This window comes from Barbatula barbatula (assembly GCF_947034865.1).
Source record: "Barbatula barbatula genome assembly, chromosome: 20".
Classification (NCBI taxonomy): Eukaryota; Metazoa; Chordata; class Actinopteri; order Cypriniformes; family Nemacheilidae; genus Barbatula; species Barbatula barbatula.
In genome coordinates this window covers 10,022,412-10,046,161 of record NC_136783.1, presented here as the reverse complement: position 1 = coordinate 10,046,161, position 23,750 = coordinate 10,022,412, and the positions used below count along the sequence as shown (strand labels likewise).

Here is a 23,750-nt window from a genome sequence, read left to right as displayed (position 1 = left end):
GTGTCCTGTGTGGACTAGACAACCTGACAATACCCACTTTGTCTGAAAGAATGATCTGATCACAAATCTGACTAATATAACCAGTTACCTGTGGTTTGTATGAAACCTTTACAGGATTTCTTCAAATCCCCCTTTTGCGTTTCACTAACACCAAGGCAACATGATGATGAGTAAATAATGAACACATTTTAATTTTGAAACAATTATTTTCTTTAAAGCGAGCAGTTGTGGAAGACACTCAACGGTGATTAGCCACAGGTTCTGACTGCTTGGTTGACACTGAATGAGTGCTTCTAAAACACTTTGGGTTACGCTTCCCGCCAGGGTGCGGACATGAATCTCACCTCGTTTCTGCCGCATATTGGGCCCAGAGTCACCGCGCCTGTAAACCGTTTCAGGACTGGATGAGTCAGACTGCCGAAGGACGGTTTTGCGTATGTTTCTGTAAGTAACACAAAGCACACAGACAAAAGAAAGTAGGGAAAACAGATGCAAATTGGCACAAAAATGCACACGTACGCATGCATATTCAAACTCTTTCACATGGACACGCCAAAGTACCTCATGGGAGCGTTGTAGATGTTCTCTGTAATCTTCTGATGGTGCTGACTGGCTTCTGTGTGGAGAGAGAGAGAGTCAGTTGGGTTATTTAGAGGTTATTAACGGGACAGTTTGCTCAAAAATAAAAATGACGTCATCATTTATTCAGCCTTGTCTTTTCAAATTTGTATATGACTCGAGCCCTAAAGATATTTTAAGAAATGTCTCTGTGGTTTTGTGTTCATACAATGGTAGTCAATGGGGTCAATGTTGCTTGGTTACCAATATTCTGCAAAATATCTTTTGTGTTCTGCAGAGGAAAGAAAGTCATGCAGGTTTGCGATGACATTACTGTGAGTAAATACTGAATGAAATACAATTGTGTAACTGTCCCTTTAGTTTCAATACCTTTCCAGAGAAGTGATACAATCTGATAGAGTAAATATGCAGTTGATAACTGTAGTGTTTTCTCTGTCATATACAAACGGAGATTTGTATTGGTTTCGCAGAGAGTTTAATCATTCCGAGGTAACTATGTTAAGTTGAGCTGTCTGTATACATTTTTTGGCATTCCTGCGGGTCAAGGGATTGGGACGGGAGAGGATTTTTCCACTGTTTTTTCGTGCGATTGGGATGGGATGGGAATGCTTTTTGGGGGAGTGGGTCGGGAGAGGTTTGAAAATCCACTCCCGCTCCACCCTAATGTGTATCACTATGATGTTGTGTGAAGGTGGTTTGTCTTTTTATAGCGTGAGGTTTGGTCCGCATGGGATGGGAAAGTCTGAGGGAGGGGTGGCAGTATTGAGGTAAAATACTCCCAGAATTACCTCGGCAAGCTTCAAGCTGGCTTGTTAGGACTTTACGGATTTCTGAAACCCAAGTGTTCTTCACATCCATTGAAGGCGCCTGAAAGAGCACACAGAAGCACACTGGAGTCGTTCTGCTATGAGAAAACAGTTCCCTCCCATGATCCAGAAATGAAACAACAAGATTCATTAAAAAATCATCTTACTAGTATTTTAAAAACGAAAAGTTTGTTATGCAAGTAATCCAAACTCTTTGACATTGTGCCTTACCTGGACGATGTAAACTTCTTCCCTGCCGTTGTACCAGATTTCAAACTTTTTGATGTCTCCCTTTACATTTTCTGTGATTCCCACTGAACTCATCTGTATTCCAGGACATTAAAACAATTCTATTAGGATTCAACTTTGAGTGACTGCTATTGGTATACTGTACGGTACACCTTTTTTTTTACAATCATTGTGTCAACAAAACAAGCTAAAATCACCTTATTTCAAACAGACAGTTGACATATTGCTGCTTCATTGACCATCTAGACAGGAGCGGACTAAGACTAAAAGGTGGCCCTCGACTTTTTCGACAGGAGCGGCAAACAAAACCCTGCTCGCAACATAACATAGCGCACTGATGCACGAACCATTCTATAGCAATGTAATTCATTAATGTAAATGTTTTTTTAAGATCTTTCATGCCACTTTTGCAAAATCTGTAAAACACTAAACAGGCCAGTACAGTCTAAGTAACAAATAGAAATCAAAAAGACATAAAAGCCTAAACGCAGTATAAGGTAGTATAAGTGAATGTATTAAAACTGACCATGACATGGTGTGACTAGACTTTCCAAACAAATATTTGTTTTACATCAGCTACAAAGTTCAAAATCAACATTATACAAGTCTTAAAAAGTTAGCGTATAGGATTAAGAAACCGAGAAGAGAGAAAACATTTACCCTTTGGGCTTAATAAGTAAGTAGCTTGCTTATATGCTTAATAAGCTATTTTGTGTACTCTACATTAAATACAAATTTGACTGGAAAATAAAAATAATTGATTTACCTTTAATTATAGTGCAGTCTATTGAATTCGTCAATGCTAATAAAATGGACTATATACACAGTCATTATATCGTATGCCTCATAGGCTATGCTTGAACTATTTTACTCTTTTAGACATGTTGACCTGAACACACGTCTTGGATTGTGACAAACCCTTTATAATTTTTCAAACTTTTCAAACAGGAAAACTGAAGTAGTTTGCATCTCTGAAACGTAGTAAAACCGTTGGCTTTGTCATGTTTGCCGCCTTACATCTCACTGCACGGTCATTATGAGTTGAATCACCGCATTGGAGTTTGCGCATGTTAAGCTCACGCCTACCGTTCTGTCTACTTCAATTTGATTGGCTGAAAGTTCTGTCTTCTTTAGTTTGATTGGCTGTATTATGCTTGTGCTGTGTAACTTGATTGTCTGTAATTCTGTGAACCCGGTCTTTTTTGTTTGATTGATCAATCTTTTGACATTGACAAGCGCTTGTTACCGCTGCTGCATTAAATCACTTGGACACAGAAATCACAACAGCTGGTAAAAAGTGAGCAAACATCCCACCGGAAAAACTCCTAATGTCCCCGGCATGTCATTTTTATTTATGTAAGTTAAAATCTGACTGGCCCACATTTTAAAAAATGGTCCGCTGTCCCTCTGGCATTTGCATGAATTGCCAGATGGCCAATCCACCTATGTATCTAGATAACTTGTTTAACCAGACATCTACAATCGTCACACTTATCTATGTGCTTAACCTTGATGGTTAACAATGGCATCTCACCTTCAAACAGTGTTTGAAACTGTAGGAGGGGGATTTCTCATGAGCATCAGATGTCTCCTCTCGTCTCTTGCAAAACAAGATCATTTTGTTGTAGAGAAACAGATGTCGTTGCATGGGTTTAAAGCGGGCAAGGTCTTTCACTTTACTGTGACCTTTCTTGTGGTCCGTCCAAACGTTGAAGGAGCCCTGCATTAGCAGTTTGCCTAGATCATTCAGATTGCCCTGAAAGATGGAAATATGCAACATACATTAAGTGTAGGAACAGGTGAGCAGTTATGTCAAAGGCCAACGCAGTATAGGTTTCGTCTTAACAACATAAACAAACGTTACTGCGCATGCCTTCTTTTGTGACCCCAACATTTACATACATTTACAAACAATAGAGTGCCTGTAGAGTATTTCTGATAACTATGAGAAGAAACCGAAACTTGCCTTTCCGATACCAAGCTCAACCGCTAGAATGTACCATACGGTTCGTTTAAATGCGACAAATCTACAGGACCCATTAAAAATATATTTATTTAATAAAATGAACATACAACAAAATTCAAAAAATTGTTTAGTTTATAAAATATACAAATTATATTATTAGACACTAGACCTAAGTTAACTGGGGGTCAGGCGCGAGTGTGTCCGGTGAAACTGTCTATATACATTTTCCACATCTTTATGCTGTCGTAGTCTCTTCTTGTTCTTACTGCACGCAGCTTCCCTCTCAACATGGAAATCATGCAAATATGATGAAAAGTGCAGAAACCTCAAAACCAGTGATGGCGATCTGATGCATGGAATCATTGACTGACTTGATGATGTCTAGCATTGTGGCCAAAGCTTCCTCCAGTTCAGCTGTGCCCTCGGAGTTCTTACTGCACTTCAGCATCTCCTGTAAAATACACATTGTACATTGAGTACATTGAGGATAGTGTGTGTGTGTGTGTGTGTGTGTTGTTTTAGGGTGTGTACTTTTATTTTATCACCTTTAACCAAACTATATATATATATATATATATATATATATATATAAATGTTATTTAATTTGTAGATTTTATGTATTTTTTAATTTATGCATGTATGTGTATGTGTTTATAAATACAAAATAATATGCACAGTACATACTGTATATAATGCAAACACCAACCATGCAAACTTTTATTCTGGACGCAATTAATTGCGATTAATTATTTGACAGCCCTACTCTAAACAATAAAACATTTAAACCTAAGTCCTACCTAACAAACAAAAATGTAAAGGAAAAGAATATTTGATGATTAAAGTATTAAAGTATGAAATTCAACAACTGTGATTTCATAAGGTACAGTCAGCTTCTGGACTTCTTCAGCTGGGCTACAGTATGTATTGGGGGTACTGGTGGGCTCAATTTGAGAGTTTTAAGACAAAGGAGTTCTCTGACCAAATAGTAAGTATTTCAAATGCATATAATTTACACTAAACTCGACTTACTTTACCTTAACTGAGAATAATAAATGATAAGGTTACAGGATAAAAGTACACACTGCAAAACAATGTGAACTAGTTTTTTAAAAAGTCTTCATGTATACAGTACATTTAATATTCAATATATTTTAAGGCAGGGGCTAATTACAATACATTAAGTGAAAATGGTGGCAGATGCTATTTACACTAAGTTTAAAAGGCAGAAGTTTAAATGGCAGTAGGTTATGTTTACATTAAGTGAAAATAGCAGATGGTCTTAGCAATATGCTATTTACACTAACCAAAAATAGTTTTCTTTGGATTAAGTAGAATTCGTTGTTAGATGCTATTGGTACTTCTAAATAGTGGGAGATAACATTTCACTATGCACCTCAGAATTGTTGTGCATTAAACATTAGGCAATAAATACAGAGTTTAAATTAGTATATTTATAGAAAATATTAAAATGATGGCAACTAATTGAGATATTAAAGCCTTAAACCTAATCCTAACCTTATACCCTAAACCTCGGCTTTATGAATATAAATTAATTTGAAGTCTTACGTCACTTTTATTGAAAAAGATAATTATTTTATGATCTGTAATGTGAAAGTAAAAGAGCGTTTTCAGCAAGAGGTGGATAAGAACCCCAGTCTAAAGTGCCAAAGCTATAAAGACTGTAGACCTCATACCACTGGTGTTGCTGTTTGAAATGGGGTCGTTCTTACACTTTCTCTATTCCAATGACATATTGGTGGGCGGAGCTAGTGCAAATGGTCTTTGCCAACAAGGCAGGCTATTTGTACGCTGTGTAAATAGACACTTAAATATTTTAAACATTATAAAGATTTAAAAAGTTACCTTTAGCATGAGTTGATATTTGGTGATCCTTTGCACAGGCTTTAGAAGGTACGCATCTAAGGAAAGCTTGTGGTCCAACCTTTTCTGACATTCCTGCATGAAAAATGACAGGTTTAAAACCATCCTGTACTCAAGACAAAACTAAATATGAGGTGAATAAAGAGTCTCGCAATCTGCCATAAAAATAAGCTAATGGAAGAATCTTATTATTGGTAAAATTGTCCCTTGTCAGTGTTTTATATGCATACAACCTTGTTGTGCCAAGGACACTGCACAAATATTTGCCTTGTTAACTTTCTGCAAATTCATAGAGAGCTGCTTGTACAAGACGAGCAAAACCTTTACATACTGGATGTCATTTCAATAAGATGACTGTAGACCTCACCTGGAAAAACATACTGTCCACACACTGCCGCCACAATGCTTCAGAGCGCGGTTTATTCTGACAGTACTTCTCATAGATCTGCAACTCCTCTTTCTGTAACAGCAGATGCAGACAAGCTGAAGAATTCCCCTTCAGAAGTGACCACCTACCTCAAATAACCAATGAATGATGACTCACCCGCTTCAAAAAACACCTCCCCACCAATTCTGGCTTTTCCACACAGTTTTCCAGCTCTTTGAGAAATGTCCTACACAAACAGTGAGAAGAAAGAACATTTTATGAATTGAGCCAAAGGTCTACAGCGGGGAACACATAGAAAGAAAGGACTGAAAACAGAGCAACTGAGTAATGAGGTGAACTTTCTTTTTAACGGTTGTGTCTCACATCACTTAACGTCAGAAGATAAAGGAACCGTTCATCCAAAAAAGAAAATTCTGTGATCTTTACTCATCTTTGAGTCATTCAAAATCTGTATGAATGTCTTTGTTCTGATGAACACAAAAAAAGATATTTTATAAGAATGTAGGACAGGACTTTTGACTACTATTGTAATTTTTTCTAATATGGTAGTCAATGGTGGCCAAGAACTGTTTGGTTACAAGCATTCTTCCAAATATCTTTCTCTGTGTTCATCAGAACCAAGAATTTCTTTACAGATTTGGAACAACACGAGGGTGAGTAAATGAAGAAAGAATTTACATTTTGGGTGAACTGTCCCATTAAGTTCTTCACCAACACAGCTGGAAAGTTCACCCAAATAACCAAACACATGACTTAATGATTCATCCACAAAACATGAAGGGAGAAAAGCAGCGCTTCATTTTTCTGTTGAATAAGGCTGGATGTTCCTCACTGTTATTTGACTTAAAAAGACGTAAAACACATTATCACGGGAACATTCAAGTAAATGATGACACACTGTTCATTTGTTCTACGGTTCATTTGTCCCGTAACGCTGACACATTATGGAACAATACCATCTTAAATGAACCTGTGAATCTGCTGACTCCACCAAGCAAAACAATGCAACGTTTACAGTATCACCACAAACACCAAAGACAAGCCTTTCATTTCTGACGCATTGACAGATTGGGTTTCAATGAGCAGTCTCCTTCAATGAGGAGTAACGACCGATGTTGCCCAGTTGTTTATATGCACCTGTTTGACACAGGTGCTGGGCATCGGTGGTGTCACAGCTCCGGGAGGCCGCTGCTAGATTTTGCTATTGTTAAAACCCTGGACTTCCCTGTAACTCTATCTGCACGTGAGAGACAATGAACTCAATGAATAATTGTTAGCGAAAAGGTCAGTCAAACAACAGGTCTGTCTACCTCTGTGGATTCTAAGCAACGCTGAATATAGACAAGAACGTTTTTAGAACACTCACAATTCAATATTCTCGTTTTATTTTCCTGCAATATTATCATGCATTATCTAGATAAAATGCCTTTCTTGCATTGTGTGAAAGCTGAAGAGATCAGACTAACCAGTTGTCTGTAATAGCCATGACAGGAATGTGAGGGCATGCGGATGGGGTCTGGATGGTAAGGGGGAAGGGTCGGGCTCGTACAGTAACCTCATGTAATTCAACTTCATTCGCTTACTTCTGGTGAAACTCGTAGATTTCGGGTAGATTGCCGAAGAGAATGTCCTTTTTGTGTTCTAGTGATGGTGGGATGAGATAGATGAGTTCAGGGTCGTCCATGGCTGCCGCGTAACCCTGCAGATAAGCAGATTGGGACATTTCAAAGCACTACATTAATACTGTTTTAACACATTTACATTTTAACTTTCAGCACAGATCTTTAAGCTTCCAAAGAGCAACAGGGTTGCCACAGCAGTTAAAAAACTGTAATTCTAAACATGTTGCTGGTAAACTAATACAGAGCTGGGGTGTTATTTTACACATCACACTCAGCTGCAACAAGCAAGTCTCTAAAGACAAGTAAAGAAAACATGCACAAGTTTTTTTTTGTGCAGATGTGAAAATATTGTAAAATATTAAATCATTTTAAATTATGTAATTTATGTGATTATAGCATTAAAACAATTAACTAACATTAAATTAAATATACCTTTTTTTGCTTTATTATATATATATTTTTTATATTTTAATGTTTATGCGCATGAATATTTCAGTGTTTTTTCCCCCCCAAATAAAGACATTTGTGATTTTTGAGCCAGTGACTTTAAAGTGTGGTCTCTATAGGTCTGTTTTATTAAATATTATAATTATTATTTTATAGATTATATTATATCAATATAAATAAATAAATAATATATACTTCTGAGTTTCTTTTCATATTTAATGGGCTTAACTTTCTCTCTCTTTTCAGAGAGAAAAAGAGAGAGAGAGAGATTGATATCATTTATTTATTATATGTACATTTAATATACAATATATATGTTAATTTTATTTTTCAAGAGCGTTGGTTCACTTACATAACATTCTCAAACAGCAGTTATATTTTTTCATGCTAGCATGTCATATTTTCGACCTATATCCGCGTTTACTGTCTTGTTCCCACCCTGTTTCATACCTCTATGATGCTTTGTAACTCTTCCACGTACAGCCTCTCTGTCTCAATCAACTCATTCATTATGTGACTGTGAGGAAACAGAACAAAACTGTTAGTATCGGCACAAAACTGTCAGTATCGGCTCAAGCAAAAGTCAGAAGGCGGATGTGACGAGACATTTGATAAAAGTGTCAAAATGAACTTCAGGTCATTCCTATCAAAACATAATTTAATCTGGGGGAGGTTGATACAGTAATGCTTTTCATTATTATAAAACATATGGAATGAGCTAAAAATGGATGATTACATCAATTCGGGTATTTTGTAATTCTGGCCACTGAAATCATCTTCCAAATGAGGAACTAAAAGACTAAATTTCACCATCCATGTGTAACAATTCACTGGTAACTAATGTACAAAATTGCTACAATAACTGCTTTCCTAATGATGGAATGAAATGAACGCATCCCTCGTTATTCATTGGCTAGTCAAATTGACAGCCCCGCCCCAAACTCCTGGCAGTGGTTAAGCAAATTATGCTCAAACAAGGTCAGCTATGTTTTGAAAGCACCACATAGTCACTGTTTTTAAAACTTTTGGGGACAGCAAGTTACCAATAATTTCCTTACACTCAACTCTACAAATTGGGTTCGTTCAGGAGGAGCTATTTTCTTATTTTATCTTGTTAGGTTCTCCTTCTATGCAGGCAGACATATGAATTACATTATTGTGCTGAGGTACCGTATGAGTATCACATGACCGGAATTCCATGCTGCTCATTTCACAGCTGTGTGTCCATATAATATAAACTGAAGTTGCTCGGAGCATCAGCTCCACCCATCAGGAAACACGCCCAACTCTGTCAAAGAGTTTTAAGGCTTCACACTTCTGCTCTCGATCGTGTGAGAGTACAATTCTGGGCTTGAGACTGAACGGTTACACAGGTTAAACGGGTAAAAGCAGTCACGTTGGTAAGTTGCATTTTTTTTAACACGCATAGGAGTTTGCGTTCATTGCTAAATATAACATTTAAAGCCAAGCACCCGCTTGTGTCTCATTGGTTTTCCAAGCTTTAGAGAGCTTGTACTAAATTTAAAGAGTGACTGTGAAGATTGAGTCTGAATGTGAGACACCAGGGTTTTTATTTCTATGTGGGTTTCATTTCCAGATTTCACACATGACCCACTTGCAGGGGTCACATGAGAATCCAGTTTTGTTATCCATGTGAAGACATTTAACCTCTGTTTGTGTTCCTCTACAAGTGGACAATGTAAGTAATGCTGATGTTTGAGACTTCATCACATAGATGGGTTTCTTTTTCTTCTATTCATTTAATATGTAAAGGAAAATATTAGTGTAGTGTTTAGTGCTTCAACAAATCATGTGGGTAAAATTTACAGAAACTATTTGAAAATGTATTCAAAGGCATTGAATTAAATTCTACTTTACTGTATTATAATTTATTTAAACGTAAAAAAACTAAATTGTTTCTAAAGTAGTGTACATTGTTGCATTCAATGAAACTGTAATGTCTTTTAATCATTTGGTCAAAAAAACAAAAGAAAGACAGCTAGGCTATCGGTCATGTAGACGATCATATAAAACCCTTCCCTGCGACTGACTCTTTGAGCAGGTGATCTAGTTTGTCAGATGATCTCTGCCTGCCTGTCCTGACAGATAGTAGAGCGCGCTTTCATTGTTGTGCCTTTGAGTAAAATTGCTGCTGTAATGAGCTTTTTTTCATGGTTGTGAATGTTGTACGGCTCTCAGCGGATCAATGCATTCGGGCTGCCAAAAGCCTTCTTTTATTCGATGTAACGCTGAGTCGGCCGTTGGATCCGCCGGGTCCCCCACGTGGTTGAGGTTTTGAGCTCTCTTAACAAAAAGACTAACCATGGAGCCTTTGTTTAAAGCGAATTGGACATGTGCGAACTGGAATGTACAGTTCCAGTACATGACTGTCTGGATTTTAGCATATTGAATTACTGTAAATCGAAGTCCCTAAACATAGCTCGGCGATGCCAGAAATAGACTGTATATAAAATCTTTCCCTGCAAAATTAAAAAAAAGAAATCTTGTAAATTTGCGTACTTTTCTGTCATTTTATGTTTTAATACGGTATTTTAAAAACTCATGAAAAAATCTGTAAAAACAAGTACAATTCTCTTTTCTGTGGGGGTTTACAGCGTAGTCTATCAGAAAATGTAAATCAACAGCTATTATAATAAAAGGGACAGATTCTTGTCCACAATTTTAATAAAACAAAAACACTCAAACTGGAGTAAATATTGACTGCCTATATATATTATATACATCTTTGTTCTAGCTACATTGTTTTAAGGCTTTCCTGTAGCTCAGTGGTTAGAGCATGGCACTTGAAATACTAAGGTAATGTGTTTGAACCCAGGGATTGCACATGCTCTGATACAATGTATAGTCTAATGCAATGTAAATCGCTTTGGATAAAAGCGTCTGCCAAAGGCATACTGTAAATGATAATGATAAGCATGCCGGCTTATCCTAGTTACTTACAATTAAAGAGAAATTGCAGTTAACCAGATCGATCACCCATTATTTTGGTCTGTATAGTTAATTCCACCTCCTATATTTTCTAATATACATGCTTCTTTCTTCACAGACTACCATTATGGAGTAAAGTGGATTTTCCTGTTTTGAATGCAGACTTTGACCACTTCTGTAAAGTGTGCAAACACAGAAAACCAAGAAAATGCATAAGGTCCATGCTTCATGTAGACCGTCTCATCTGCACTGAGAAGACTGCGATGGAACATAATTTGAGTAAATCTGAATCGCATTATCGGACTTGACAAGAGCGTTTTGAGAGAGAGTTGTTAATTTAGCAGAATGTTAATGAATTGCAGAAGGATAAGAAAATGTCATTTTCTACAGCTCGTTTCAATGTGCTGTATCTTGTCGGTGCTCATGGTTTGCTGGGAACACGTGGACAACCACGTGGTTAGCCACGTGAAGTCGTACTCCTACCGCTATCTGATCAACAGCTACGGTTTCATCAACAAGAGCCTAAGCATCAGCCAGGATGAAGCGGCGAGGTTCAGCAGTTTCCCGTATTTGTTCAATCAAAAGGACATTTGTAAAGACCAAGATGTGTTGCTGCTGCTCTTTGTGAAATCTTCGCCGGAAAACATCAACAGAAGACAGGCAATACGTTTAACCTGGGGCAACAAGACTTACGTAAGAAACGAGCTGGGTGTCGTGGTGAAGGTTGTGTTTGCTATGGGAGTTCACAAAGACAACGGTTTCCTGCAAAGCGATTTGCACAAGGAACATGCCAGCCACGGCGACCTGGTCCAGCAGGACTTTCTTGACACCTTTCATAACCTCACTTTGAAACTGCTTCTACAGTTTCGCTGGATGCATGAGAACTGCGCTCACGCCCAGTTTTTGATGTCTGCTGACGATGACGTTTTCATTCACATGCCTAATCTGGTGCATTACCTACAGGACCTCAAGAGACAGAAAGTGCGTGACTTCTGGGTGGGCCATGTGCACAGGGGTGCGCCTCCCATTCGCAGTAAGAGTAGTAAATACCACATGCCCTTTGACATGTACCAGTGGTCGTCCTATCCGGACTACACCGCCGGCGCCGGTTACGTGGTGTCCGGAGACGTGGCAGCCAAAATCTATCAGGCCACCCTATCGCTCAATGCTTCCATGTACATCGATGATGTCTTCATGGGTATCTGTGCCATCGCAGCGGGCGTCTCGCCCCAAGAACACTTTTTCTTCTCGGGTGAGGGGAAAACGCCTTATCACCCATGCATTTATGAAAAAATGATCACCTCACACGGACACGAGAATGATATCGGGTATCTGTGGAAGGCGGCAACTGACCCGCAGGTAAAAGGCATTTCTTCTGGAGTTATAGGGAGATTGTATTGCACGGCTGTGAAAATTATGTTACTTTGTAAGCCGTACTTTTCAAATACCTACTCGTGCATGGCAGCTTTTACATGATGCACTGTGAGCTATATGTCCAAACAGTATTTTTAATATTTTTGTGTACTTTTGCTTTAAATTTGAAATATTTTGTCAGCTGTGTCTATCAAAATAAAACTATGCACCAAGCTTTTGGTCAACGTATCTTTTTTTCGTGACATCACATTTGCATGAACGCCTCTCTTTCTGCAACTGTATAGATTTCGAGACCATTTCTGAATTTACTGTTTATAGGTTAAAATATCCTTTTTGTTTCAATCTGTGAACTACTAACAATATTTCTCCCAAATTTCAATTTTGCTTTTATTTGTATTCGTTTGAAGAAAATGAAAACTGGAGAAACGGGTTTCTTGTATATTATGCTGTCAGTCTGTCCCATTGCCATTGAATGAAAAGTGTTTTGTTTTTTTCAGAGGCTGTATGTTTGTGTGTGCGCGCGTGTACATGAGTTAAATATCCCCACAAAAAGAAATGTACAAAAAGTATATATTTTTTAACAATTTAAAGCGGTATTACACTTATTGTTTTAAAGCGTAAACCCTTTTTCATCTTTGACCCACATACTCTCAATTGAGCACATGTATTGTGAATAGACATGTGAATATAGTATAGCATTTTTTCTATTGTGGAAGATGGGGAGGGAAATGTGATTATTGTCCTAAAAATGCAATGCAAAACGGCTAATTAACACACAATGTTTACTTTCTATTTCTTTTTAACCTTTGGGGGGAATGTGGACAGGTTTTGAGGTTTCTCCCTACTGTATGTTGATGAGTTGTCCTCTGGTTAAAATATGCAGGTGGTTTTTTGCTCTATCATAAAACTAGCAATTTGCTTGTGTTCCTACACTATAGGTCAGTTAATACCAGTGTGATGGATTTGATTTTCAAGGAAATGGTTGGATAAAAGCATTTGACCGTTCACCATCTACTGTATGACATGAAGGATGTTCTTAAAACACAATCTGTACATTGAATGATCATGGCACAGTAAAACATTTCTACTCCACTCTGAAAACAACACATTTTGTGTTCATATAAGGACAACACATTATTGTTTGTTAATTTATTTGTTTCATTTCAATTTGTTTCATTTCATTTGTAGCACGAAACAAAATAAAATAACACAATGTGTTAAATAACATGTACAATGTGTTAATATTAACACATCCTTTTTTAGGATGTAATGTGTAAATGTGGTTTACATGAATGTTGGCCTGAAAGCAAATATCATTTCATATTTCAAATAATTAGATTTTTTATAATAAATATTATGTTTTGTCTCTCAAACTTGTGAAACTCACATTACAAACAAAAATATTCTATTAAAAAGCGCTTTTTAAAATATTAAAATTTCAAAACAAGGGAATATTTTATACGGCCCTCTAAATGAACCATTCCTATAAAAATGTCACAAGTATCAATTGTTTTTAAGATGCTAAGATTATTGTTCCTATTCATGAAACTAACATTGCTTTATTTTCTGAAATGTGAAATAAATTGTCTCTATCTTAGGACTCTAGTATTAAAAGAAGTAGGTTGGTTCTACTCTATTCGTTAAATATTTTTTTTATTTTGGATTTTAAAGAGGTCATATTGGATGGGTAAAATGAACACAATTGTGTGTATTTGGTGTAAAGCAGTGTGTTTTACTTGTTTACGGTAAAAAAAACGGTTAAAAAAAACCCCTTTCAATTTCACATACCGTGCATTACTTTTGCTCCTCTGTGCCCCGCCTTTCTTAATCTCCTCGATTTTTTAACAAAGCTCATGGTTGTTAAAAGCACTGTGTGCTCTGATTGGCCAGCTTTCCAGTGCATTGTGATGGGCCGAATACCTCAAGCATTGACAGCAGATAATGTCACCGGTATTGTGTGAGTTCAAGCCCGAATATGATCCAGAAAATGCATGATGGATTCATCCTCGTAAATGTAAAGCAATTTCTGCATTTGCGATCGTAGGACCGACAAAAAGCTTACATTTGAATAGTCAGTTGCAAATGATTTATTGATTAAAACGTTCTAACAGGCTGTAAGTGAAAAGTGTTCCATACGTAACAACCAAGAATACTGCTTAACTATTGACGGATGTTCCATAAAACATTTACATTTACATTTATTCATTTGGCAGACGCTTTTATCCAAAGCGACTTACAAGTAGTTTTATACAGTGACACATTACTGCAGAGCAATCAGGGGTAAGGTGTCTTGCTCAAGGGCCCTTCAGTCATGACCTGCTGGCACTGAGATTAGAACCGGCAACCGTCTGATCACAAGCCCAACGATCTAACCACCAGGCCACAACAGACCCCACAACTGACCCACAAAAACCCTCATCTTCAGCAAAGAATCTTGCCGTTTTATTCGATAATACTCTGTAATTTGAGAACCATGTCGCCAACACCTGTAAAATTGCGTTTTTAATCTTAAAAATATATCTAAATTACATCATATGCTGCCACCGTCAGATGCATAGACGTTATTAATGCCTTTATGACATCAAGACTAGATAACTGTAATGCACTATTAGGTGGTTGCCCTGCAGGCCTATTACAAAAACACTGCTCCAAAATGCGGCAGCTCGAGCTCTTACACGTACAAAAAAAGCCTGGTTAGCCCGGTTTTGTCAAACTTCCACTGGTTACCTATAAAGCATCGCATTAACTTTAAAATCTTGCTTATTGCCTATAAAGCCCAACAGGGTCTTGCTCCTCACTACTTGAGTGAACTTCTCTTGTATTACAGTCCTTCACATGAACTACGCTCTCAGGCATCCGGTCAGTTGATAATTTCAAAATCAAGTGCAGGCGGCAGATCCTTTTCCTACCTATCGCCTAAACTTTGGAACAGTCTTCCCCCCATTGTCCGGGAGGCAGACACACTCTGTCAGTTTAAATCTAGACTAAAGATGCATCTTTTTAATCTTGCATACACTACACTATCAAAATAGAAATATTCCAAAGGTTTAGGCTGCACTGTTAGATCATCTGGAACCAGGAACACTTCCAATTACAACTGATGTATTTGTTGCATCATAGAGTGTAGAACAGTACTCTACTCTCAGCCAGTCTTGTCTCATTGTTCCAAGGTTACCAGAGCAGGCAGGATGCAGTCCAAGGTTACCAGAGCAGGCAGGACGCAGTCCATGCCCAGACCTGAAAAAGGCTGTGATGATAGAGCTGGACAAAGGACGCGGCAACTCAGCCGCTTTTAGATTATTAATGATAATCTTAAATCAATCTTTTTTTATTTTGCCTTGTCGTGTCTAGCTTGTGCAGAGGCTGCAGCTTTTGCCAGAGGGGACCTGGAATCCCCTGGTTAGACCTGGTTTCCCTCTGAGTTTTTTTTTCTCCTCCAATAGAGTTTTGGGTTCCTCGCCACCGTTTGCACACTGTTTGCCTGGCCGGGGGGCTGCTAGAATTTTATAGTTTTATTTAATTAACAGTGCATATATTCATTTATAGTCTGTCTGATATTTGACCTGTGTTTTGACTTGCATAACCATATAAGTTTTGCTTATAGTCAATATGTTTTCTTGTACAGCTGCTTTGTAACAATGAAAATTGTAAAAAAAAAAGTGCTATGTAAATAAACTTGACTTGACTTGCCGGACACAGGGTAAAAATGCTGTGCGGCATAACACAATACAGGATGGGTTGTCGCCCTAGTGAGAAATGAGGTAGGGCAAAAGAGAAAAAGTCCATAAACAAACTATGAATTCACTGTGAAATTAGAAACCCCCAAGCACACAAAAACAACAAAAGCTGCCATGAAGGTGGTGAGGAGGAGCATTCTTGCAAACTAGTTAGGGCTCTCCATAACATAGAGTTTGGTAAGCAATGCATGGATGTGTAACATGATTTTGGTTCTTACCTGCGTCTGTTTGAAAGCGTCTCCTCTGTCTCATTGTTCATGAGAACATGACTTGAACCTCCCTGACCTCCTTCATGCATGACCTCGATCTGTGAGAAACCACAAACATTTTTTTCCCAAAAAAGTTCAATTGCATTAGATACCGAACCAGATAACAAAACCAGATTGCATCTGCAAACTGAGCTTTTCTCAGAAATGTTCGCAAATCGTGTTATGGTCATTTCAAATAGGTATAAATGTCTTTGTTTTGATGAACACAGAGAAAGATAATTGGAAGAATGCTTAGAACCCATTGACTACCATAGTATGAAAAATAACGATATTTTGAAGAATGTAGGACAGCAAACAGTTCTGGAGCACTACTTCCTACTATGGTAGTCAATGGGGTCCAAGAACTGTTTGGTTACAAGCATATCCTTCCCTGTGTTCAACCAAACAAAGACATTTATACCGATTTGGAACAAGTAGAGAGTGATTAAGACATGACAGAATTTTCTTTTTGGGTATCCCTTTAATACTTCATGTGACACTTCAGAGACAGAGTCAACCCTTCAACATATTTTTGGACCACTCTTTATTGAGTAATACTGTGGGATTAACAATATTTTTTCATGAAGAAATCAAATGCATTTACTACTTTCAACTTAATGCTATTTTAATTTACACAAATCCATTTTATATTTTTTTCTAATGTGACTGATGACAGTTTATATACCTTTATCCCTCCTTTGGCTTTGCGAATATTCTTGCGCTTTGCCACCTCTGCGTCACTAGTTTGCTTATTGGTGCTGGAGTTTTCTGTACTTCTGCGAGTTGACGCTGTAGAATTTAAAGCAGAATTACTGTAAGGTATAAATGATTTATAGTTCTTGGTGTGGGTGTTCTTGGTGTGTCGCTCGCTAACCGCATTTCTGTGAAAATGTGCATGCAATTCTGCGAACTCACCCGGGCCGGTGGCTTGTGGTGTCCTATTTGAAGGCCGTTTGGGGGAGGATTCTGGTCGGGGAGCAACAGGTTGCACAGGTCTTGTTTGCTTAGCAGACAGCTTTTTCAGACTTGCCCGCCGTTTTTCAAGCATTTCTTGAACGTCTTCTAACCGTTTCAGAGCCTTTAGAACTTTGTTCTGAAAGGGGGAAAAAATGTACAGGTACATAACAGTTCTGGACGCAGATAAACAAATCATACTGGTACAGAAGAGTGGGATCCAAACGTAAGTTGACTCAAATCAGTTATTTCAGATTCTAGGATCGACTTGCTCTCAAAGCAGACATAGACAGTATGTTCATGAGGTGGTTACGTTGTATGACTGTCACTTGGTATGAAGTAAATTGTACAAAAATTTTGATTAGAAGAAAAATGAATAATGAAGCCCCATCCCTACACAAAAATAAAGTTGCTTCACGATGCCATAGAGAACCTTTATCACCCAAAGAACCATTCTATTTCACAAACGGTTCTCTGTGTGGGAAAAAGGTTCTTCAGATCATAGAAAGGTAAGAAAGAGATGGTTCTTCTTCAAGAACCTTCAACTGAATAGTTATTTGTGGAACCAAAACGGTTCTTCTTTGGCTGTAAAGAACCTTTTAAGCGCCTTTTATTTTTTAAGAGTGTAACCCTGCCCCTAAACCTAACCATCACTGGTGCAAAGCAGATTTTACTTCAACAAATGGATAAGATTGCATGAATTCATACAAATCAGCCTGACTTAAAATTGATGTAAAATTTGGTTAGTTTTGCACTAAATTATACCAAAAATATAACTTGTAGTGGAACAAAATTGGAAAAATGCGAATCTCCGTTTCTCACTCTTGGATCCCACTGTAATGACACAAACATCAGTTGTACCTTGACATGGTCTGACAGCATGATCTCGTACTGGTGGTTGAGGTCTTTAAGATGGGCGAGCCGCTGCTCTTGGGCTGTTTCCTTGTACCTCTCGATATCCTTTAGTGCTACTTCCGCCCCTTCTTGAGTCTGACATCTGTCGACAGCCTGAGAGGCCAACAGATACACACCAGACTCACACCACCGGTTCACCTGGCGACACAAAAACACATCAGCATCAATGCACATCATCATGCTAACACAACCGATGCATCTAAGTATTATATACATGATTCTTTTTTTATCTGATTTATCTCCTTACATTAACAGTGTGTCAAAATTTTGATTGATTTATGACCCCCCCCCCCGTCAACCATTTCAACCTGTCAATCAAATACGTTGTGCTTTTTATAGCCTGCCAATCTTTTTTTATATCCGGTTGTTGAGCATCCTTGGTCCCCCCTTCCTACCTACACAACACCCCACCCAACCAAAAACAGTGCTTTCATCCTGGCTGGCTTTCGACCCAGCAACATGGTGTGAAAACAGTCTGCTGTGGGTAAATTGAAGAGATAAAGAAAACGCTTATGCGTTCTTATTCTAAGAGTGAGTTACTTACAATACTATGACTTTTATCTGACAAATGAGGAAAGTCTTTGAGACTTTGAGTTCTTAAAAGTTCTTCATTTAAAAGATTGGATAATCGTAAAGGGCCACCAACCTCGTCGATTCGTTTATGGATTTCAAGGGATTTGGTCAGAATGTCCCGCTTCTTTTTGGACTCGTTAGTGAAGTCATCACATATTCGACGGAGTTCGACACACTTGGGCCGGATGGAGTCCACAGCATAGTGGTTGCTTTGGATCAACTGGTCGCCATGCTGGGCATGAAGCTGAGCTTTATCTAAACACTCCTGGACAGTAAACACAATACATTTCAAAACACTAAAAATGACATGGTATTTTTATATATTCTGCATCTGCTTACAAATGATGCTAACAGTTTTTCTCACAGTCTAAGACGTTGCATAGCCTCAAGTTCACACTCGAGAAATGTGTGACATGAAAATTTTATTTTATCTCTTTCACTTTTGTACCGCTGATAACCCTCTGATTAGCGTGCCGAAATATAGCGGCAATATGCTCACACAATCTCAAGAGTAATTTGATGAGCCCACACCCCTATATCTGCCCAAAGCTTTCCTGTCAGCTCTACACTGTCCTGTCCCAATAAAAAGGTGTTAAACCCTTAAAAATATGACTCAAAAATGCTAATTGACATTTATTCATTTTAATATTTGTATTTGGTTAAATATCCTGTGACCCGACAGAGAAAATATGGGTTTGGAGAATGGATGGATTTGGTTGCATAATATAAAGTAGTGACATTCAAATATTTTGAGGGTCTTTGAGGTGTCTGATACCTTTTGGGGCCACCGTTTATAATACTGTATTAAAAGTATTTTTTTATTTAAAACAATGATGCAATAACTTATCCTTATAAATTGCGAATATCATCTGTATTATCTTCTAGATAAACCATGTACTGATTTAATTAAAGGATGTACAGTCAGTTTAATGTCATTTTAATGTTAACCAAACTGTGTATCCCCACTTCATTTTTCAGACCTGAGCTTTGTCCTCCAGGGTTTTCAGATCTCCCAGTAGGTTTTCCACTCGAGTCACGCAGTCTGCAGTGTCAGAGAGCCCCAGTAAAGCCTCCATCAGACCGTCCAGAGAAACCTTTACCTGACACATAATCTCAACAGTTCAACTATAACCAGACGGGCTGAACAACTAACAGAGAAACATAATAAATAAAGGGCCAATGCATTTATAGAGTGTGTTGTATTTTAGATACTATACATCCAGTACCTCTTTAAAGTCCTGCTCAAAGTGACGTAACTGTAAGCACTGCTCCAGCTTTAAGTGATGCCTCGACCAGAACTGTTCAAATGCATTCTCTGTCTCATCCAGCTGCGCTAACAACCTACAACACACAAACAAACAAACAAACACTTTTAGTACTTTGTGCATCGCTGTCGACACATAGAGTAAGGTTAGACGACACTTGTCTTAAAGCAGAAGAATGTGGTTCTCAGTTGTTTCGGATAAAAGTATCTACTGAATGCATAACTGTAGGCCTACACAAAACTTGTTAGCATTCAGACTGTGCGTCAAAAAAAGTTGACAAGTGACCAAAAACGAAATCCATGGGTGACACTTTGGTTGCTATGATGCAAAATGCACGCCAGAGTAATGCGGTACTATTATCTGGTTCCACAAAATATCAACATCATCTAAATGTGAATTGAACGCTCATTGCCTGCTAGGTCAAAACAGTTTTGACGGACACAAAAAAATGGGGAAATGGGGAAAACAAACACAATCTCACAAGAATTCATAAAAATTGTATGAGCTGAATTATTTGTCTACTTTCATGCCAGTGATGTTAGGTTTAGGGTTGCGGTTAGGGGAGGGGCTTTAGTGTTGCTTTTTTCTAATAATCATGAGTTTCGGTAGGATTCACATCATACAAATTCATACGTATCATCCACCTCATAAAATACTTCTGAACTCCCTTGAGATCAGGTTGGGCAAACACATTCAAATTAGAACAGACCTGTTTCTATTCTTCTAGTGAATGGGCCACTATCTTAACGTTCCTTGTTCCTGGAACTAATTTTTTTAACTGGTTAAACAGGCTGTCAAATAATTGTTTGTGTGTCAGGCAGTCTGTGGCTCGTGTCGTGTATGCGTGTCACACACCTCTCGATGGTTGTTTGGTTCTCTATCTCGTCTGGGTTTGGAATGTGGTTCTCAGTTTTGTTGGCCTGGTCTTTGATACAAGAGAGTAAAGTATTTCCTTGTTTTACAGCCAGTGTAAGCTCATCCTGTGCAGAGAAAAGGAAATGCTTTAGGGGTTTCGAATGACACAGGAGTGGTTTCTGGGACAGTGATTTGATTAAGCGAGAACTAGGGCATAGGTAAATTAAGATATTTAAGCACTTTGTACAAACATGACTGCATTTTGAGACAAACCAAGGGTATTGATGTTCGTCAGAGCCACATGGTTATTATTAAACGGGTAATAAAACATTCCATACTGATAAAATGTTAATTTAAAAAAGCCAACTTGTGTTTAACATAAAATAAAGGAAAAACTGTTGTATATTATATTTGTCAATTGCTATTAAATAACACTTCTAGCTATAAAAAGATATACTAATACTGTACGGTATCTAAACAGATAACTGTATCATGCATTACTGTACCTTGAGTTTATCGTGTTTTTGGGTGTGTGTGACGAGTAAATCTTTGGTGCACTGGACATCATTGGGAAGCTCAGTTTCTGCCAGGTCACTGCCAAACTGCTGCAGCATCTGTGCTGTACTCTTCACCGTTAATGCAAAGTTCTCAACAGCCTTAGGGTGTAAAATTCAGTTCCAATCTTAATAATGTGCATGTGTATACTTTATAATAGGGATTATTTCATCCCAAAATCAACAGAAACCAATGACAAATGGGTCTGAAATAGGTTTATTTTCATTTTTCTTAATATATACATTTTTATTCGGGTGTAAAATGTTCAAGACATTCACCCATAGTCATGTTCCAATACTACTTTTGTTCCCAGGATCTCAATTCAAGTAGAAAGAGCAAATTCTGATGATACATGCGATTAAAAGGATAGTTCATGCAAAAATGAAAATTCTGTCATCATTTATTCACCCTAATTTGATCACACACCTGTATATGACTCATTCTTCTGCAGAACACAAAAGAAGTGGTCTCAGTAGTTTTGTGTCTGTAAAATAGAAGTCAATGGGGACAAATTTGTTTACCAGCATTCTTCAGAACTTCATCTTTTGTGTTCTGCAGAAGAACTAAACTCATACAGATTTTTCATTTCCGGTTGACTATCCCTTAAACCTCCACTCTGATGCTGTGAAAGTGTATAGTATATTACTTCTGGAGAAACAAGATATTTTCAAATTACTGAATCTGTCAATTAAAGGAACAGTTCAGACAGAATTATCATTTTGGGGTGAATTGTCCATTTAAGGATTTTTTTTATTTAAGGAAATTAAATAAATAACATTATGGTGGTCTTTCTTACTGTCCGATGATGAATCCATTGACTGTGACAATACTCCAGAGTTCCCCCGAGGTCACAGGTCAGTTGGCCTTTGTCAATGTAGCCATGTAAATCTGACAGGGAGTTTAGCATAACAATCTACAAGGAAAGAGAATATAATAAAAAACTGTTTCAGCATTTTGCAAAAAGGGGAAACAGTTTGTCTGACGTTACTATGATGTTAAGACAACACATGTCTGCATGCTACTATCTGGGTCGGTTGATCAGTGTCGGTGTGGTCACGACCTCAACCTTCCAACCCCAAACACCTACACCTTAAACCACAAAACCTTTGAGTCTGATGAAAACATACAAACATTCATGCATTTCAGTTCTGCAACCGTATCTTTACCCCTACCCTCATTGTCACATTTCCAATCGCAGGCAGATGATAATCGCATTCAACGGCTTGAAAAATTAACTCAATGAGATGGAAACAAACTACTGTGTTTGCATTTATTAAAGTGCATACATTGCATTATAACTACAGTGGCTGATCATACAAACAACAAAAGACATGGCCTTCTGCACAATGCGAACCCTGTGTCTTCTACAGTGGTGTGAAAAGCACATGACAGACAAGATCGTTTACACCTTTCAGACATGCATTTTGCAGGCTACATGTCAATAATTAATTGGATGAGTGATCATGGTTACAGACGTTACTGGCGGAGCATTGCGGCGGGTCAACAGATGCGCTGAGAGTCCGAGCAGGCGGAAGCATGCTTACCGGTACCTTCAATTTAAAGTCATCTCGGTGTAACCGCATGCTGACGTCAGCAATGGCCCTTTGGAGGAGACGTGATGGTTTGAGAACCAACACAAGCTGCAGGTTTCCTGGAAAGGACCCCTTTAGGTCATACAAAACAAGAATGCATTGAAAAATATGACCTTTTATCTTAACAACTGTGTGCTTAGATGATTAGAAATAGCAATATAATGGAATGTGTACATTTTGGGGTGGATCCCAGACACGGATTAGATTAACCCTGGACTATGCCTTAGTTAAATTAGGATATTTAAAGGGCTAGTTCAGAACAAACCTGTATAAATTATTGTTGTTCTGCTGAACACAAAGTAAGATATTTGGATGAATGTTTTTAAGCAAACAGATCGGGGGCACTATAGACTTCCATAGTGTCACGAACGCATTTCTGAGCATTATCTTGTCATGGTATCTTCTGCCTGTGTCTTTGGACCCTGCCTTGGATTACCATTTACGACTCTTCTCTGCCTGCCCTTGATCTCTGTTTCACCTGGACTCCTACTTTTGTTGTTACCTGCCTGCCTTGAACTTTTGCCTGTTTTGACCACGTTTATTGCTCTGTCTCTGATATTGTGGTTCGCCCTTTTATTTTGTCCCACGCCTGTTTGTATACTGAGCTTGCACCTTTTGTTACTAAGCTGCACATGGATCCTACTCAGTCTGAGTCTTCGTTACACATAGTAAAAAAACTACTGTGGTAGTAAATGGTGCCCCAAAACGGTTTAGTTTCCCATATGTTTCAAAATATTGCCTTTTGTGTTCAACAGAAAAAATATTTTAATACAGTTTTGGAACACCTTGAGGGCG

At 38.1% G+C, this 23,750-nt stretch overlaps 2 protein-coding genes across 8 annotated transcripts in view; one reads left to right on the top strand and one right to left on the bottom strand.

Moving 5' to 3' along the window:
* Positions 1-23,750, bottom strand: part of mcf2l2 (MCF.2 cell line derived transforming sequence-like 2) — a 57,743-nt gene that overhangs the window by 14,512 nt on the left and 19,481 nt on the right. For 3 of the 5 annotated variants that reach the window (XM_079483080.1, XM_079483081.1, XM_079483078.1), the window contains exons 5-26: positions 22,908-23,027; positions 22,160-22,276; positions 21,315-21,464; positions 20,809-20,933; positions 19,915-20,029; positions 19,669-19,788; positions 18,762-18,953; positions 18,062-18,253; positions 17,162-17,339; positions 16,932-17,035; positions 16,217-16,305; positions 8,389-8,455; positions 7,453-7,568; positions 6,026-6,095; positions 5,849-5,941; positions 5,464-5,556; positions 3,926-4,051; positions 3,169-3,390; positions 1,617-1,709; positions 1,368-1,446; positions 562-616; positions 345-442 (exon numbers count right to left, since the gene is read on the bottom strand). In XM_079483080.1, the coding sequence (XP_079339206.1) occupies positions 345-442; positions 562-616; positions 1,368-1,446; positions 1,617-1,709; positions 3,169-3,390; positions 3,926-4,051; positions 5,464-5,556; positions 5,849-5,941; positions 6,026-6,095; positions 7,453-7,568; positions 8,389-8,455; positions 16,217-16,305; positions 16,932-17,035; positions 17,162-17,339; positions 18,062-18,253; positions 18,762-18,953; positions 19,669-19,788; positions 19,915-20,029; positions 20,809-20,933; positions 21,315-21,464; positions 22,160-22,276; positions 22,908-23,027 (2,614 nt within the window). The remainder of the gene's footprint in view (positions 1-344; positions 443-561; positions 617-1,367; positions 1,447-1,616; positions 1,710-3,168; positions 3,391-3,925; positions 4,052-5,463; positions 5,557-5,848; positions 5,942-6,025; positions 6,096-7,452; positions 7,569-8,388; positions 8,456-16,216; positions 16,306-16,931; positions 17,036-17,161; positions 17,340-18,061; positions 18,254-18,761; positions 18,954-19,668; positions 19,789-19,914; positions 20,030-20,808; positions 20,934-21,314; positions 21,465-22,159; positions 22,277-22,907; positions 23,028-23,750) is intronic. The other 2 variants (XM_079483082.1, XM_079483079.1) reach the window with 1 other exon arrangement.
* On the top strand, positions 8,885-13,631 carry b3gnt5a (UDP-GlcNAc:betaGal beta-1,3-N-acetylglucosaminyltransferase 5a). Of its 3 annotated transcripts, none has more exons than XM_079483084.1 (4): positions 8,937-9,015; positions 9,155-9,338; positions 9,536-9,637; positions 11,006-13,631. In XM_079483084.1, the coding sequence occupies exon 4, from the start codon at positions 11,233-11,235 to the stop codon at positions 12,361-12,363; it is 1,131 nt and encodes a 376-aa protein (XP_079339210.1). In that variant the 5' UTR covers positions 8,937-9,015; positions 9,155-9,338; positions 9,536-9,637; positions 11,006-11,232; the 3' UTR covers positions 12,364-13,631. The 3 variants fall into 3 exon arrangements, with proteins under 3 accessions (XP_079339209.1, XP_079339210.1, XP_079339211.1); XM_079483085.1 differs by having other exon boundaries at positions 8,948-9,338; positions 11,006-11,166; positions 11,278-13,474; XM_079483083.1 differs by having other exon boundaries at positions 8,885-9,338.